Genomic DNA, 16,616 nt, shown 5'->3' with positions numbered 1-16,616 from the left:
TCGCTCTTAGCCCCGAGCTCCAGCACAGGATGACCCCAGGCTGTGTGCGAGCTGTGTTTGTGTAACAGGCTGTGACGAAACGCCTGTGCCTCTGCTCCCAGCCTGCTCTGGGAATGTTTTCCCAGCTGCGTCGCGACACGAGCGCTTTTACAAGAGGTTTTACAGGAAGTTTCGCAGCCTGCCCTCCGATCTCTTCGTCTCCCCACCAAGCTTTCTTTTTTTGGCTTTTCACGTGATTTCCCCAGTCTTGACTCAGCAGTTTCTCGCAGCAGCGTTTATTGGTTTGGTTTCCTACCTCCACCTCCCCCAAAACCCGAGAGCTCGGCTGCGCTGCCGTGCGCTCGCGGCCGGCGCTGGGATGAGATCGGGAGCACTGGTCCGGAGCTGCCAGCGCATCCCTGCCCTGCCACGGGCACGCCCGGCTCAGCCGAGGCACTGCAGGTGTCACCCCGGGCTGGAGTGCCCATGGCCATTGCGGACCCCAAATCCTCAGCCCACGGGCTACACATTGGGCTGTGTGAGAAGGAAAACTCTTGAACAGCTGTACTCTCAGATGCTGGCACAGTCCCAAGAAAGTCCCTATGATTCATCCCCCTCTGCCGAGTGAATCTGGGACCTCTCTGGCCAGCATTATAATATTCCTCTGTCCGTTCCTTCCACATGAAATGGAACCAAATAATTTCTCTGACTCCTGAGAAGGAATAATCAGTTCTGCCATAATGTTTTCCCTGGCTAAAAAAAGACAGGAATTGCCCTTTTTTAGAGATACATAAAATAATCAATAAAGATACAAAAAGATACAAAGTCAGGATTACTGCATGTCCTACTGATTATCTCTTTCTTCTTTTTATCACAACCTCTACTCTTCTGCATCAGGAATCAGAAACATTAAGTTACTCAGTGCTCCATTAAACAGTGGACACTTTGCTTCTGAGCACACACATCCATCAATTTTGGCAAGTCTCAGAGCTAAGAAAAGTTTGATTACAGATATAGTATCTAAACAGCTGAAACTGATAAAGGATTCATGAAGGATTAAGCATATGATGCAAATGAAATTATGCATTAAATTATATTCCTTAATGAACTAAAGCTTCAAAAAGTAATTACAAATTTTGCATATTTGCTCTCAGTACATGTCAATACCTTCTTAAAACAACTGATGTCAGGCAGTATAACATGCACTAAGACTGTAATGCTGTACAGAAACCTTACAGTCCTTCTCACAGCCAGTAATAAACATAAGGAATATTTGTTACTAACATATCTTACAAAACCCAGGTCAGCTTCCCATCCATCAGTGTCTCCCAAAATCATGCTAACTGCAAAATCATTTCTCTCTACTAAGCAAGAGGGTAAGGCATTTTCTCTGTGTTATGGTAACAATCATTCACTCTTCTCTCATTAAAGGAAAACAGCTGAGAATGTGAGTTTGAGCTTATGTTACTGAAGTCCAACTATCACGTAAATTTTATTGTTAAGACTGCCACAATCAATAAAGAAATTACTCATGCAGTGAGTAATAACATGCAGTGGATATTTGTTAGAGGTTAAATCCTACAAGCACTGAATATAATAACTTATGGAATTAAAGAGGAATCAGACAACATCTGACCCTAACTACTAAACTTTTTTAAAGGACAGCTGAAGGATTTGTTAAACATGAGAGGAACAGAGCTTCATTTCACACCCCCCAGAGCTACAAAGAGGAGATAAGCCTTGGAAACTGCTGGGAAAGTCTCTGTTTAGGGAGAGCACTGCCAAAATCAAGCTTCTATCTTGTCAAGCTTCCTCCTGCAAGCTTCTGCAAGAGGAGAATATCTCTGTGAAAAGGAAAGAGTACATTGCTTTTAACAACCTTTTATCATGTCCAGATGGCTGGAGCATGTGAGCTTTGTTGGACAAACATCTTCCTGTACATGAACACGAGGTATTTGTGCCAACTCCTTGGAGGTGGAATTTGATCCTTTAGTCTCCCCAAGGATTCTGCAGAAACCCCTTGGACAGCCTTTGTGGTTGTCCCATCTCTTCCTGCATCTGCAGGTGCATCAGTCCCTCTGTGACTGTGTGACAATGACAACAGCTCAGGATGGCAAGATCATGTAAAATAACATCACACCAGGCTGTTATATGGCAGGGATGGAGGGCAGGGATGGAGTACAGGGAGGGTGAAGTAACCACATACAAACAGAGAAATTACCTGCTTTTTGTTATTAGTGATGATATTTCTGGTGCAAAGTGAGATATTTTCCATTCTACTAAATTAAATAAATGATACCGTTCTTTTAATTCCACACCAATTGCGATTTCTCTTGTGTTATTAAATAGAAAAGGAATTGCTTGTTGTGAGTGCTGCCATTAGATTTCATTTCAAGCTTCACTAAATTGGCATAAAGGAAACAAGTTAATCAGCCTTCCCGTTATGTCTGCAGAACATCCACTTGTTTCAGAGCCCATTTCCTATGTGCCAACAAGAGATCCAAATATTCAGAATTATTCACTAACAACAAGGGAGTGTTGGAACATGTCAATGCATATACAAAAGTCCTGAAGTAAATATACCAGCAGACACAAAAGGTGCCATTCCACTCGGTGAACTACCTGAAGAGACCAATCATTTTCTCCTCTTCCAATTAATTAAAGCTTAATTCAATGTCTGTCTCCTAATAGTCAAATCCCCCTAGTTTGATTGCTCTTAACTCCTTGTGAGACCACTTTTCAAAAACATAACTTTGTACTAAAGGAATGAAGCCTGAGGAGATACAAAATCCCCAGAGCAGGACTCTTCCTATCCTCTGAAATGCCCCATTCTTCGTGGTGGAGGTGAGAAAGATTTGCTGCTTTCAAAACTTATGGTCTCATCCATGCTGCTGTTCCTGACATTTCCCTACAGCCTACAGCAAGTCAATTATTAAACATAAAGTTTATTTCTTCAAATATTTTCTTTTTGCAATTAAGCCCAAAGGATGAATATAAATTTACTCTAAGTGTTTTGAAATTACATTAATTTGAGAGTCGCATGCAGCTGTGCTTAGACAAGTGCATGTGCAGGTATGTAACATGCATGGTGAGTGTGCTCTAGGTGTAGTTATTAAGCACAAAAAAATGCAAAGAAGCAGTGAACTTGTCTGACCACAAAATCCCTTGGGTGTGGGACCCTCATTTGTTTGATGCCCTGGTTTCCGTGGTGGCACTGACATGCCACCTTAGGTTTGTGACATTATGGGAAAGTACAGGATTGCAAGCGCACAACTGAGAGAAATGAACTGCCTTTTGATAACAAATTGCATTATTTCCACTTCTTCAAGGCTGCATAACTGCTTTTGTATCAACACCATCTACATTCCAGCTGTCTCATTTATCAGGTCAATGTGTTTTATTGTCTTCTTCAGACTTCATTTTCTTCCCCCGTGGTGGGGGATGTCTCTTAGAGCTCAATTATTCAAAATCCTCAGCTCTTCCACAGGATCAGAAACAGGAATATGCCGTTCCAGAGGGCCCTTCCTTTCTGAGCACAAAGCTCCTGTCTCCTCAGGCCATCTGCCTTGCTGTCCCCCAAACTCAGTGTCTTCTTCCATTTCCTCTTTCTCTGCCAAGCCAGCCTTTTTGACTTGTTTTGTTCGTGTGTGGGGTCTGGGGGGGTTTTTCCCCCTAATCAATAGTGCCAGGGTGCCATCCAGCATCCATCACATTTTGTAGCACCTTTCGAACCCAATTCCACCAAGTTTTCACTCCAGCAAGCTCTTCTCTCCCTCATTTGCACCAAACCCGTCTTCTCCAACCGTTTTCTGCCCCACTTGCTGCCTTTCAGCACAGCAAAGCACGCAGAAAGCTCCGGGCGCTGGTGGCAATGCCCTCCCCGCCGCAGGGACCGTGCCTGGAGCGGGTTTCTGCCCGGCCAGCGCAGGCACCGAGCCCCGGAGAGCCCGGGACCGTCCCCGGCAGGGATGGAAGCACCGACAGCCGGCTCGGGACACCGACAGCACGCCAGGAGAGGGGACTGAGGGCACACTAACCCTTCGCACTTATTGCAAACATGGGCATTATCTTTAGTCTCTATTTTTTTTTTTCTCAGTGAAAGCCTCTATATTAAACTTCTCTGGATGCGCATCTCTTGTAATCTACCCTTTCCCAGACTACAGCAGCCCCAGAGCAAACCGCAAACGCTGCCGAGGGCCAGAACAAGCCGCCGCTACCGTGCCCCTGCAGAGACCACCGCGGCACAGCCCCGGTCCGGCGGCCGGACGGGGACGGTAACGGGAGCAGAGCAGACCCGCCCGCCCGAGGCGGCGCGAGAGGAGCGGCCCGTCCGCGATCCACGGAATCGAGCGGCGGCGCTGAGCGGCGGCTGGCGGCGCGCGGGCCCCGCCCCTCACATGACCGCTGGCGAGGTTTTTGTCGCGCCCGCTCGCCCCGGCCGCTCGCCGTGCCCCGGTGTCCCCGCCGCCGGCAGCGGCAGCAGCAGCAGCACCGCCACCGCCGCCACCACCGCCATGGGCCCGCGCCGCTCCGCCGCCGCCGCCGCCGCCTCCTCCTCCTCCTCCTCCTCCTCCTCCTGCCGCCGCCTCCTCCTGCCGTTGCTGCTGCTCGGCGTCTCTGGTAAGCGGGGCAGCGGCGGGGCCCGTGGGAGGGGAGCGGGTGTCGGGTGTCCCCGCAGGCTCGTGCCGCTCCCCGCCCTCGGCCCGTCACGCACGTGAGGCGGCGCGCGGGCACCGGGGCTCCCGGGGGGTTCCCGGGGCCGTCTCGGCCCTTCGGGGGGCGGCCCCGGGGCGGAGGCGCCGCCGCTGCCGCTCCCCACCCCGCGCCGCCACCCACGGGAGGGAGGGGACAGCGGCGAGGCCGAGGCCCCGTGCGGGGAGGCCGCGGGAACATCGGGTGCTTCCGCCGGGGGCCGTGGCCCGGCAGCCGGGACCGCGGGCTGACCCGAGCGGCCCGGCCGGGCCGTTCTGACAGCGCTTCTCGGCGTGGGGCCTCGGGCACGGCGGCGGCTGTGCCGGGATTCACCAGGTCAGGAATACAGCGGCTGGGAAAACTTATCTTAGAACGCAGAAGCAATTTAACGCCCGTGCCTTTCGAACTGGAAATCGTGGAAACACAATGAAGGCATGCCGATCCCATCTCTTAGGGGTCAGCCGGAGTCGTAATCACTGATACAACACACAAAATAATAGACTCTGGTCTACAAGCAGCACGCTGTTCAAGTGCTGTGTTCGTGCCCTTTGGTTTACCCGGTGTGTCACCAGAAAGCTCGTGCTTGTTTCAGAATCAGAATTGAGGAAGGAGCCTCAAGGATCAGCCGGTCCAGCCTTTCTTGGCAAAGCCACGGTCTAGACAAGATGGCCCAACACCTTGTCCAGCCAAATCTTAGAAGTGGCCAGTGTTGGGCACTCAACACTTTGAGATTATTAGTTTATGTCAGGTAAACAGACTGTAAAGCATTCTCTCAATTTTTGCCAGCTGTGACAGTTTCATGGCGTGCTTTCTATTTTTGGTAATTTTTAGAAATCTAGCTATTCTTTCAGTGTCTGGTAAATTGAATATGGTCCTGACATAATTTACTGCTTTGTGATGAGCTGTCCTCTTAAGTGGTTCTAGAAAATGAAGTCAAAACAACGTCTTAATAGCTAATAATCATGTCTTACAGGTTTTTTCCAGTCCTATGCAGTTGAAGTAGATATAAAGGATGCTTCTAATGCTACATGCCTGTACGCAGATTGGATGATGAGGTTCTTGATAAAATATGAATCAAACAATGGTGATTATGTAAGTATTTGGGAGTAACTCTTGCTGAGAACTGGATTTTGACCTGAATAAAAGTTTAAGCTCTTTTAGCTAGGGTGTTGGATTTCTTACTTTTTTTTTTTTTACTAAGTCAGTTGAGGAGAATATTTCTATATCATCCTTATAAAATAAAGAATAAGTTCTCAGTCCTCAGTCATTCAAACTGTGGTACAAACTCAGTCATACAAGTCATACCCTGTTGCTCTCACTTAAATAATGTACATAAAACTCACCAAGTCTAACCAGTATCAGTTAGCAGTTAGTATCACTTAGCCCAAGTAGTAAATGTAATTGCAGTTCAACATGGTGATTTACAGCCAAGTTAGAGCTGTACTTTTGCACTTGAATCTGATACAGCTCCTTTCTCAGGCAGGTATCAGGGAGCCTTTGTCATTATTTTCCAGAATAACCTAAAATAATCTCACTTATCTTGTGCAAGGTTTTAGCTAACTCCAGCAAGTTTATAATGTTGTCATAGGGAAGAGTTGCATGTGAATGCATTAAAATTACCCTTTTGTTTTAGAAAAACACAACTCTGAATTTGTCGTCAAATGTGACACACAATGGAAGCATCTGTGGCAATGACACACAAGCTGCCCTTGTGGCAGTGCAGTTTGGAGAAGGTCATTCTTGGAGCATTAACATCACAAAAAACAATGAAACTTATCAGGGAGACTTCATCACACTGACCTACAACACCAATGACACAGCTGTATTTCCTGACGCTAAAAGAAAAGGTAACGTTCGGTGCAGAATCTGACTTGCAAAGCAGTCTCAGCCAGAAGTGTCAGACCTCGTGTACCTGACCTGGCTTGGCTTTTTCTGAGGAAGGAGGGATACAGGAGATAGTAATGAATGTAATGAGTTCTGTACCAGGTGCTGCCAACTGCTGTTCCTTGTTCCTGCCCGCTGGGTAACAGTGCAGGCCAAATGGCTTCACTGAGTGTGTAATTCCTGTAAGTGGAAGAGAAAGGGAAGGATAAACAGCTTTGATCAATGAGGTGCTGGTAGACAGCAGGTGCATGGAAGATTAATTTTTGGTGTGCACTGCTTGACCTCCTACCTTACCAAGCAATACAGTGTTAGGCTGTCTGTGTACTAATGCATACTAATAATAGAATTTTTTTCTCTTTAAAATCATAACTAAAAGGGTTCACCTTTCAGTTGGCTTGTCTAGTTCTGTAAGCTTGGTTACTCCTGCATTGCCTAGTGCTTCAGATGAGGACACGTAGCAAAAACATTCAAGAAAGCTTAAGATTGTTAAATTTAATTATCTCTTAATCTTCGTCTTATGAAATTGTATTAAACATAACACTACCTCTAAGTTCTTGTAGTCCCTAAGGCGCTAAAACATTTGTGCTTAATTGCAGGACCAGTTACCGTTGTTGTGAGGGATCCTTTGCCTCCAGTTCAACTGAATACTGTCTTCGTGTGTCACAATTCCTACTTAGTTGAAGCAGAAAATGCAACACAGATTTTCTGGAATGTTACCGTGCAGGCTTTTGTTCAGAATGGCACAGTCAGTAAAAAAGGTGAGCATTTCAGTTTGTGAAAGAGCTTTTTTGTATTGCCCCTTAGTGCAGGGGGCAAAGTCCCATAATAACAAATCCACCAATTCTAAGATGTGCTGTGTTTAATAATATTCATGTAAATATCCTCTAGTATTTCTTTCCTTGTTCCTGGAAAAATGGATTAGGAGAACAGATTTAGTAGTGTGCTGTAATGTCAATTGTTTGCATGCCAAGGTGGGATTCTTCTCAAGTATGTACTCCAGTAATTAGGGTATTAAGAATATGCACTTCAGAACTACTGTTGCTGAGTAAATAATTTGAGTTTGAGGGGTTTTTAGCTGATTGCTTTCCACTTCCAGTGGTGGCCTCTGCTGTTGCATATCAGTAGTCCAGAGCCTGTTGTCTCATCTCATAGCTCAGAAAAGAGACAAGCACATCATCCTGCTGTATATAGAGTCACGTACTTGGTCTACAGCAAATACATGTCACACTTTTATAACAACTTAACTGTCTTTGTGTGTTTTGCTTCCATGTGTTAGAGGCAAGTGGTACTGAGTGTGGATTTAAAACTGAGTGTTACTTGATTTCTGAGAATAAATGGCAGCTGTACTTTGTCTGGGTAATAAGACTTCAGCAATGAAATGGTGATTAAAATGTCTTTTCAGAGTCTAGATGTCCTGCTGATACACCTACTTCTGCACCTACCATTTCACCTACTATTGCCAATGTAACTACTGCACCTAGGACTACGTTGTCTCCTGCTCCAACAACTGCTCCCAAACCTGTGGAGAATCCAGACACGGGAAACTACTCTCTCAAAAGTGGAAATAAAACTTGTTTCCTGGCAACTGTAGGGCTGCAACTGAATGTTTCTCAAGACAAGGTGGTTCTTTATTCTTTTGAAGAGTAGAAGTTTCTGTAGTTATTTGGTGTGAAATCTGAATGCAGGGTATTTGCTTTGTACACTGCTGGCTGTCCAGAACTCCTTCTAAGTATTATATATAGCACCTCCGTGACATCAGAATTGTTTTGTCACATAATACCTGTCTTAAAAATCTTACATGGAGTCAAGAGAATTTGTTATTGGAATCATTTTAGACTTACCTAGCATGATTAAAAGTCTGGAACTTTCTCAGCTGTTATGGCTGTTGTTTCTGCAGATACTGCCTTTCCCCTCAGAGAGTAGCCTGTTGTGTTAGGGAACATAGTAACACTTCTCAAGCAATTTGCTTGTTTCAGTACTGCCAACATGTAAATTTAACTCAACCTTAGTTGCATAGCAGCCAAAATCAACTCTTCCTGCTGTTGTATTTATGACAAGCTCTTCTAACCCAGGACTGATCCTGACTGAGACAATGTATTCCAAAGGCAGCTGAATGTCTTTGATGTGCTTTGTCTGTCTTTCAGCCTCTTCTGATCAACATCAATCCAAAGACAACTGTTGCAGATGGTGCCTGTGGTAACACAACAGCCACTCTGAAACTGAATGATGGAAATAGCACACTGATTGGTTTCACATTTGCTGTTGTAAGTAACTTATTTAATTTTAAACAAATTTTTCGTTTAACAGCATTCATGGTGATCACTTGTAGTAAGATCCTCCTGTTGCTTGCTGGTGGTAGGCTGTTCCCATATGGGAAGTGGAACTGGCCAGCTGAGTGCCTCAAGACAAACGGAGAACTGGGTTAAAGTTGTTGAAAATGTAATACTGGTAAATGTGTTGGCTTTTGTAAAGCATGTGTTGTTAAAGTTACAAATGCAGAATTGCGCACTGACACTTGGTTCTTGCTTCTTGAACAGAAAAATACAAGTGCAAGTGTACAAAAATTTTATCTGAGGGAGGTGAATGTTACACTGCTCAACCGTCTGAATGGTTCTGGTAAGAAACAATATCTGCCTTAAACAAGTGTAATATTTTATTTAATGGTGGCATCAAATACTTCTGGCTTTTTTTTTCAGTGTTGATCATGAATACTGTTAGCTTCTACTTTATGTCTAGAAGTTGGTATGAACAAAAGTAATAAGCAGAAATGGCTGTAAGAGTTACTTTAGACAGCAGTGTGGGACCACTCTATGATTCCTGAAACTTCTGCTAATGGAGTCACTGTAAATTAAGAGGGCTTCTTTATAACTCTTTTCAGCAATGTAATTTTTTGTGGTATGAAATACAGTTGTACTAACTTTGAAGCTTTTTCCCTAAACTAGCTGTTGTCTTTGATTGAAGATGCTGCTGTATCTTCCAGCCACTTGTGCTTAACTCTCACTAAAAACAGGCCAGTCCTTCAAAAACTAAAGTGTACTTTTTTCCCAACAAACATATGTTTTCTCTTTTTTTTTTCTTTAATTGATTATCATAGCTACAGCAATTAAAGAGCATTAAAGCTAAAGCACTTGCAACTCTGCAGCACTGAGATGAGTGGAGGTACAAGGAAAGCCTAATGTCATATACAGATGAACGAGAGATTACTGCAAAGTACTGTAATAATTTCAGTCTGATTTTTGGTTAAGCAGATCAATCCCACTTTGCACTACTTCTTTCAGACTAGTCAGTGTTGAGATGTTGGCCCTTCTAGATTCAGCTACTCACTCTTACTGTATTAGCAACTGCCTTGCATTTTAAGTGAACACACAAATTCCCTTTCTTCTTTTTCCTTCTTTGTTTAGTCATTTCAAGTGCAGATAACAGCAATTTCAGCAAATGGGATGCTTTCCTTGGTAGCTCTTACATGTGCCGAAAGGAGCAAACTCTTCAGATCAGTGAGGATGTTCAAGTACATACTTTTAATCTATGGATTCAGCCATTTCTTGTGGAGGCAAATAAGTTTGCTACAGGTAAGAGTTACGTTTTTGTTCTTAGTGATGCTTGCAAAATTTTTACTTGCTAAAAAGCACCAGCATTAGGTACAAGCACTTTGTCTTGGAAGTTCTTGTTCCAGTTTTTAAAAATATATTTAGATATACATGGAATGAAGAAAAGTTCTGAGACTGACATTCAAGTTCATGCAAAGCTTTGTTCTCACTTAAAAAATGTCTGCTAAGTGTCTCTGGTTCTTCTTCACTTGAACTTGAATGAACTAGAGACACTAAAGGGGGACTTAAGCATTGTGCAGCATAGGTTAAAAGTTACCTGACAACATTCTTGACATACAGCTTTTTTTAGCTCAGATATATAAGAAAATTGGACAGAACTTTTGCAGAAATGGACTTTTGGAATACTGTTAGGTGTTCTGTTTCTTTTTACTTCTCAGTCTGAGGAATAGGAGTGTTGGGAAAGAATGAACTGTCAGAGCTTCTTTCAGAAGCAGTCTTGAATATCCAGAACTGAAGTGAGATTCTGAAATGTTTGTTTGCTGCATTATCTTGATCTTGTCTGGAGAAAACTGAAATGTCTTAAATTACCTCTTAATATTTAGTGCAAGCTGGTCTTTGTGCATAATGCTAATACTTGCAGCACAATCTTACTGGACTAGACTGATCTGTTGACACATAGATTGAAAAGTTATGATTTTAGACAGAAGATAACTCTCCAGATGTGTGTAGGGTAAACAGTCTTTCTAAAGAGTTAGGGACCCATTTCACTCTGCAGTTAAAGTTGCAGCTAGCTTTCTTCCAATTATAGTTATTTTATCTGTGTAAAATGTATTTGTTCTGGATATATTTTTGATACCAAATCTAGGTCACTTTTTATCCTTAATGAGTGAAAGCACCAGCCAGACTTGCCTTAAGTATGAAATAGATAAGCGTGGTTCTTGAACATGGTAGAATGGCTGCTCCCTTGCCTAGTACAGATCTTGTGAGCAGAAGACTTATAAATCCTTAACTTGCTATAGGTTATCAATGCTTAAATTAATTATAATGATTAAATATGCTAAATGTATTGATGAGACCTCTGCAGTTTTCTCATTTTAAATAATACTTGATTTTTTAACACCTTTGTATTAAGGAAAACAGATTTTTATACCACATTTGGCAAGTATTCTGTCTTTATTTATTCCTTATTGCAACCTTTTTCTCACCTACAGCCCAGGAGTGTTCGCTGGATGATGACAGCATTCTAATCCCAATTGTAGTTGGTGCTGCACTTGCTGTCTTGATTGCCATTATAGTGGTTGCTTACATAATTGGCAGAAGAAAAAGCTATGCTGGATATCAAACTTTGTGAATCTAAGTGTGATTCCTGTTATGATTTCACTCTAAACAAAGCAAGTGCAAGTTCTGAAGTCCAAAAAAAGACCCAAAACTTAGGAGTAATTACTAGCCACAGCTAATTGGAGCTGAGAAATAAAGGGAGAATGTTTATCTCAGATGAAGCAGAACTACACTTTGTTTTCCTGCCCTAAGAAGATGATGTGGGTTTCATAGCTGCTTTGAAGATGTCACATACTGGATGAATTGCTAGGCTAAGGATTTTATCTTGCAAAAATCTTAAAGCATTTAGGATTTATTTTTGCTTTTTACAAATACTAGCCTGAAACAAGAACACGTTCTGAACTGATGTGCATTGGGCATCTCCCAGAATAGCATAGAATTTGTACTTGCTTCTTTCCTCTGCGTTCCTTAGTTGTCATAATTGTGGGTTAAACTAGCAGCATTAGTCACTCTGTTGACTTGTATAGTATTTAACAAGGATTGTCTAATGCCCAATAGCAACTTTGTTTTCCATAGGACTGAACTTCAGGCTGGTGATTAAGTGATCTCTTGAAGTGGCAGCAGTAACTTACTTGCCTTTGTCAGGATTTGAGTAATTTACTCCTGCCTTGGTGTAATTTCAGGAATCATTCCTATACCATGGCTGTACAAATAAAATGAGTAATTTGCCAAATGGTGAATATAAGGGAAGACTTCAGAGCCATTTCCAGGTGCTTTCAAAAAAAACCTGTTAGGCACTGAATTCTTTATTATACCTTGGCAATCATTTTAAATACTCACCTAAGGCAGACTTCGCTAAATTAATGCAAGCTTTTTTTTTGCTGGCATCAGTTTAAAGGGAATAACCTTTCTAAATATTCCAGAACTTTAAAGTGCACTTAACTTCATGCCATACTCTGCACAGAACTGGTCTGTCTTGTTGCTTTGAATGACCATTGTTTAAAGATGCTTTCATTTAATGAGCCAGTATCTGTTGTTGCAGCTTGAGCTGTTTTTAAATCTTCATCTTGAATGGTTCTTTGCCAGTCAAAGTTCACATTGTAACTGCCCGCCATTGGCACTCTGAATGTTTAATGTACTTTGTGTTGGATTGGTTGCAGTGTAGCATTTATTAATGTTAAGAATGCAAAAGCCAAACAAGTCTGAGATGGACCCACAACACCTGTTTTTCCTTGCTGTATGAAAAGAATAACTAGGTTAAAAAAGTGCAGTGCAACTTGACTGTTCTTAAAGTGCAGCTCTGTAGAGACTAACCCTTGATGCACAACTTTCCTCTGGGCTCCTTGTGCTGTAATACATGTTCTTACTGCATGGAAAAAAAAAAGAAGTCTTTTAGACTTTTAGATAATTGTGGCTTTTTTGCATATGTCATAACATGAGCTGCCTAAACTAGTTATTTAATGAACATAACATTGTCTCCCTCTTTAGAATGAGTTTAGCCTGCATCAAAGCTACTCTAGTGTTTTATTAGTGTTCTCTAGGGTTGTAGAGATGTCTGTGGCATGTTTGTATACAAATCATAAAATACACTTCTTTCAGTAATGGTTTGGGTTTGGTTTTTTTTTTTGTAAAGACAGTTTACTCTTGACACTAGCCAAGGAAGCATGTATGGGTGGATAATGCTTACTATAGCTTGTAGTCTACAGCTTGAATTTTGCATCAGTTACTGAAATGCATTTTAATGAAAGTGGGGAACTGCTATAAGTTTAATCATGAAACAAGCTTCAAGACTTACCATTTTAATTTTGGAAAATGGATCTAATGACTTTCATATTAATATATCCTCAAATGCAGAAGTTCATATAGATTTTTTAGCTCCTTTTTTTTGTGAGTGATGTTCAGTGGCACCAGTTAAACACACATTTCTGTTAAGGAGTAATCATCACACTATTCTTCTGACCTTGCAAATTTTTGAACTGTACACAGTTTCCAAATGATAATGGAGAAAATTCATGCAAATTGATTCCTAAAATCAACACTGGAAATACCATTGCAAAAACCTGTAAGTATATTGGCTCAGAGTTTTAAATACTCCTAGACTGATGTGCAGGTAACTGGTTCAAAAAACATCAATTTCACCTGACTTCCTGTTGTTATAAAACCACTAGTTTTCCTCTATGTATTGCTCCATAGGGAACTGTCAATCTGTTTAACCTGTGCTTTAAAAAAATAAAGATTGTTCTATTTCTTAAGGAAACTTGCTCACATTTTTTAACTGATTTGAAAATAGATGTCTTGTATTGTCCTTTTTTAAAGAAAATAAATTCAATGAGTAAGGTGAATTCTAATCAGTCTGTATCTGAGATTCTGTTATATGGCTGATTTTTTTCTGGTCTGTGGAAACAGCATTTAAATTGTGGATGTATTTAACACCTGTGGATGTGGAATATTAATGTGTGTAACCAATTATGGAGTGTGGTTGGTTTAGTACCTTATACACAGTCTACTAAATATTTTATTCTAAAATGTCAATATTTCTGATATTTTAGGTTAAAGATGTCATGCTAAGAGTCCTCAAAAGAAACTTTTCTAGCCAGTGAATGATGGGTTTGGGGTTTTGCAAGGGCCATTTTTATTTGTTCATTTGTTCCTTGTTTTGGTTTTTTGATTGGCTGGTTTTAATTTTTTTTTTTTTATTTATCACAGTGTTCTCTATTCCTTAGCATACATTAATAAAACACAAACTTTGGGGCTATTCATTGAATCTCATGATTGGAATTAAAAGGGAAGGCAGCTTTTATACTGGGGCTAAAACAGTTTTGGGCCAAAAACGTCTGACTTTTTTTGAATGGAGACACATTCAGCCATGTCTGTCGAAAAAGCTGTTCCTGCTGGCCCTGCTGTGTGTTGAGCTGTAGTTACCAATTCTGCACTTGAAGACACCTCTCTGAAGCTTCTAATCACTGTGCAGTAGCCATACCTGGATAGATGAGTGCCAGCAAGGATGGAATGTTCCTGGTATGAAACCTTAACCCCTTTTTCACCCGGGGAATTCCCTGTAACAGTGCCACAGTGTGATTTGTACTGCACCCATCTCCTTCCTTTGAAGAAGAGAGGGAATTTCTGTCACTGCCTGCTGGGAACCTTCATCCTTAGCAAATCCATTCATATTTAGTGTTAGTGTTTAATGACCCATTACCCAGTATCTAGCTAATTGTCTGTGTTGGTATTTAGTGAACAAAGATGACTAAATATCAAACTAATGTCTCTCTTTAAGGTGTTTAAATATTCTCTCAGTCAGAGTAAGGTGCATAGTTCCTTTCCTCTTGTGGTTTTTTTTTTTTCCTTCTAAGTGTTGCTCTACTTGGCAGTAGACATCTTAAGGTAGTCTGAGTTCAGTATCTCCAGCTGTTGAGCCTTTACATGTTGTTCTCCTTGCTCTTAGTCAAAGGCTTTGTATAGAATTTCGGGAAGGGGCCACAGCAGGTGTGTACTGGACTGTAAATGCTAAAGCAAGACAATACATTTCCCATAATTAATGCTGATTCAATGAAAAAACAGCAGCCAGCTTTTGAGAAAGCATTGACTCTGTGTGTGTGATGCTCTGTCCTAATTAAAAACTCAAACAAAATAGTTTTACGAGGAGTGCCACTTTATGAAATGCATGTAAGTCAGGCACTGTTCCAGTGCTGGAGAACCCAGGCAGGGCCTCCTGCCTTACCAAACCTCTCCAGGCACAGGCAGGTGGAGCTCTGCTCTCCTTACAAACAGGTTATGATGCCAAGCACTGCCCCCGAGTTTGAAACCAGTTCTCAGTGTGGAGTGCTAATCATTGATGAGTGTTTTTACCAGCAAGGAGCTCCTTACATGTTTTACAACCTTTATATTAAAAACGACTGTAGCATTATGGATGTATCTTCTGTTTTTCCCTCTCATGTGGATTTCAGTGAGGTCTATGTAGTTCTCAGCTGAAACTAATAACCCTTCTGCATGAAAAATAAAGTTACCCACCCCACCAGAGTCTTTCAGTGTTTTCTGTGCAGTGCCTGAAGGCACATTTATCTTGGCTGTCTCTTGTAGGTCGTGGTAAGTTTTGGCTTTGTTACTTGGATTGTCTTTTATGTCTTCATGTTTAGAACCCAGAGGAGTGCTGGTGATTGGAGGGTTGGGAAGACCCCTAGACAGGACAGTAATATACCAGTGTGGGGTTTTTGTTGCTTTATTGCTGCTAACTCTGAAGTGTGATCAGCTAATGCGTGCTCAGACTGCTGGTTTGTCCTCACATTTCTAATCTATCCTCTGCTTGCTAGAGAAAGCTGAAATTAAATGTACAAATCAGAATAAGCACATTACCAATATAAAGGATGTATGTAGTAAATGTATTTAAAGAAATCAATCTTTCCATCAATTCTTTACTAAATACTGATTTTACTTTACATGTATTATTGTATCTAATACAATGTAATTTCTCAAAAATGCCTGTTTGCTCCTTGCTTTCTTTGATTTCTAATGCTTGATTTCCCTTACTAATTTATTCTTCCTTGCTTTTTTTTTTTTTTTGTTCTTTCTGCAGCTGAAGAATGCATTGCTGATTCTGACCTGAACTTTCTTATTCCCATCGCAGTGGGCGTGGCGCTTGGATTCCTTATTATTCTTGTCTTTATATCTTATATCATTGGAAGAAGAAAAAGTCGTACTGGCTATCAGTCTGTATAATCTCTTAATTCCATCTCTGTTGTCCACCTTCCCTGTTCTTTTCCCTTTGCCAGACTTCCTGACCTGCTCCTTAAAAGAAAAAACACATTAATTCAAGGTTTCTTTATTTTAAAAAGTTTAAATCACTTCATGACAGAATACCAATCACTTCATGATGGAATAACATACCATAAGTCTGAAGATGAGTTGCAGAAGCTACTGTATGACTTTGGAGAAAGTAAGTGTTCTGAGGACCAGAGAATTGAGCAGAGTTGGTGTGTCCTTGTGGGAAATGTGATTACTTTTAGTAAAGAAGACATCTACAAAACTCTCTGTTGTTTAATCTTTTTATACAAGAGAATTTATAGATTCCTACAGTTTGTCTTGGTTAATGCTACAGCTAAACTAATTTAAAGTGTGAATGCTGTGTCAAAAGGGACTATACATGCAGTGGGAAAATAAATGCCCAGCTCCCAACAGACTTCTGTTGGGAATTTGGCATATGGCTGTTATTCTGAATCAGCCTGAGTTTCCTATTTG

General features: G+C 41.5%; 1 protein-coding gene across 2 annotated transcripts; it reads left to right on the top strand.

The window, feature by feature from the left end:
- The first annotated feature begins 4,376 nt into the window (after positions 1-4,376).
- LAMP2 (lysosomal associated membrane protein 2) lies at positions 4,377-16,237 on the top strand. Of its 2 annotated transcripts, none has more exons than XM_062503083.1 (9): positions 4,377-4,599; positions 5,645-5,763; positions 6,305-6,518; positions 7,152-7,313; positions 7,958-8,175; positions 8,700-8,819; positions 9,093-9,171; positions 9,957-10,124; positions 15,955-16,237. In XM_062503083.1, exons 1-9 carry the CDS (start codon positions 4,377-4,379, stop codon positions 16,095-16,097), a joined length of 1,446 nt encoding a protein of 481 aa, XP_062359067.1. In that variant the 3' UTR covers positions 16,098-16,237. The 2 variants fall into 2 exon arrangements, with proteins under 2 accessions (XP_062359067.1, XP_062359068.1); XM_062503084.1 differs by lacking the exon at positions 15,955-16,237 and adding an exon at positions 11,315-15,224 and having other exon boundaries at positions 4,525-4,599.
- Positions 16,238-16,616: the final 379 nt, after the last annotated feature.

The sequence above is a fragment of the Cinclus cinclus genome, chromosome 15, assembly GCF_963662255.1.
Source record: "Cinclus cinclus chromosome 15, bCinCin1.1, whole genome shotgun sequence".
Lineage (NCBI taxonomy): Eukaryota > Metazoa > Chordata > Aves > Passeriformes > Cinclidae > Cinclus > Cinclus cinclus.
This window is presented reverse-complemented; position numbering and strand designations above follow the sequence as displayed.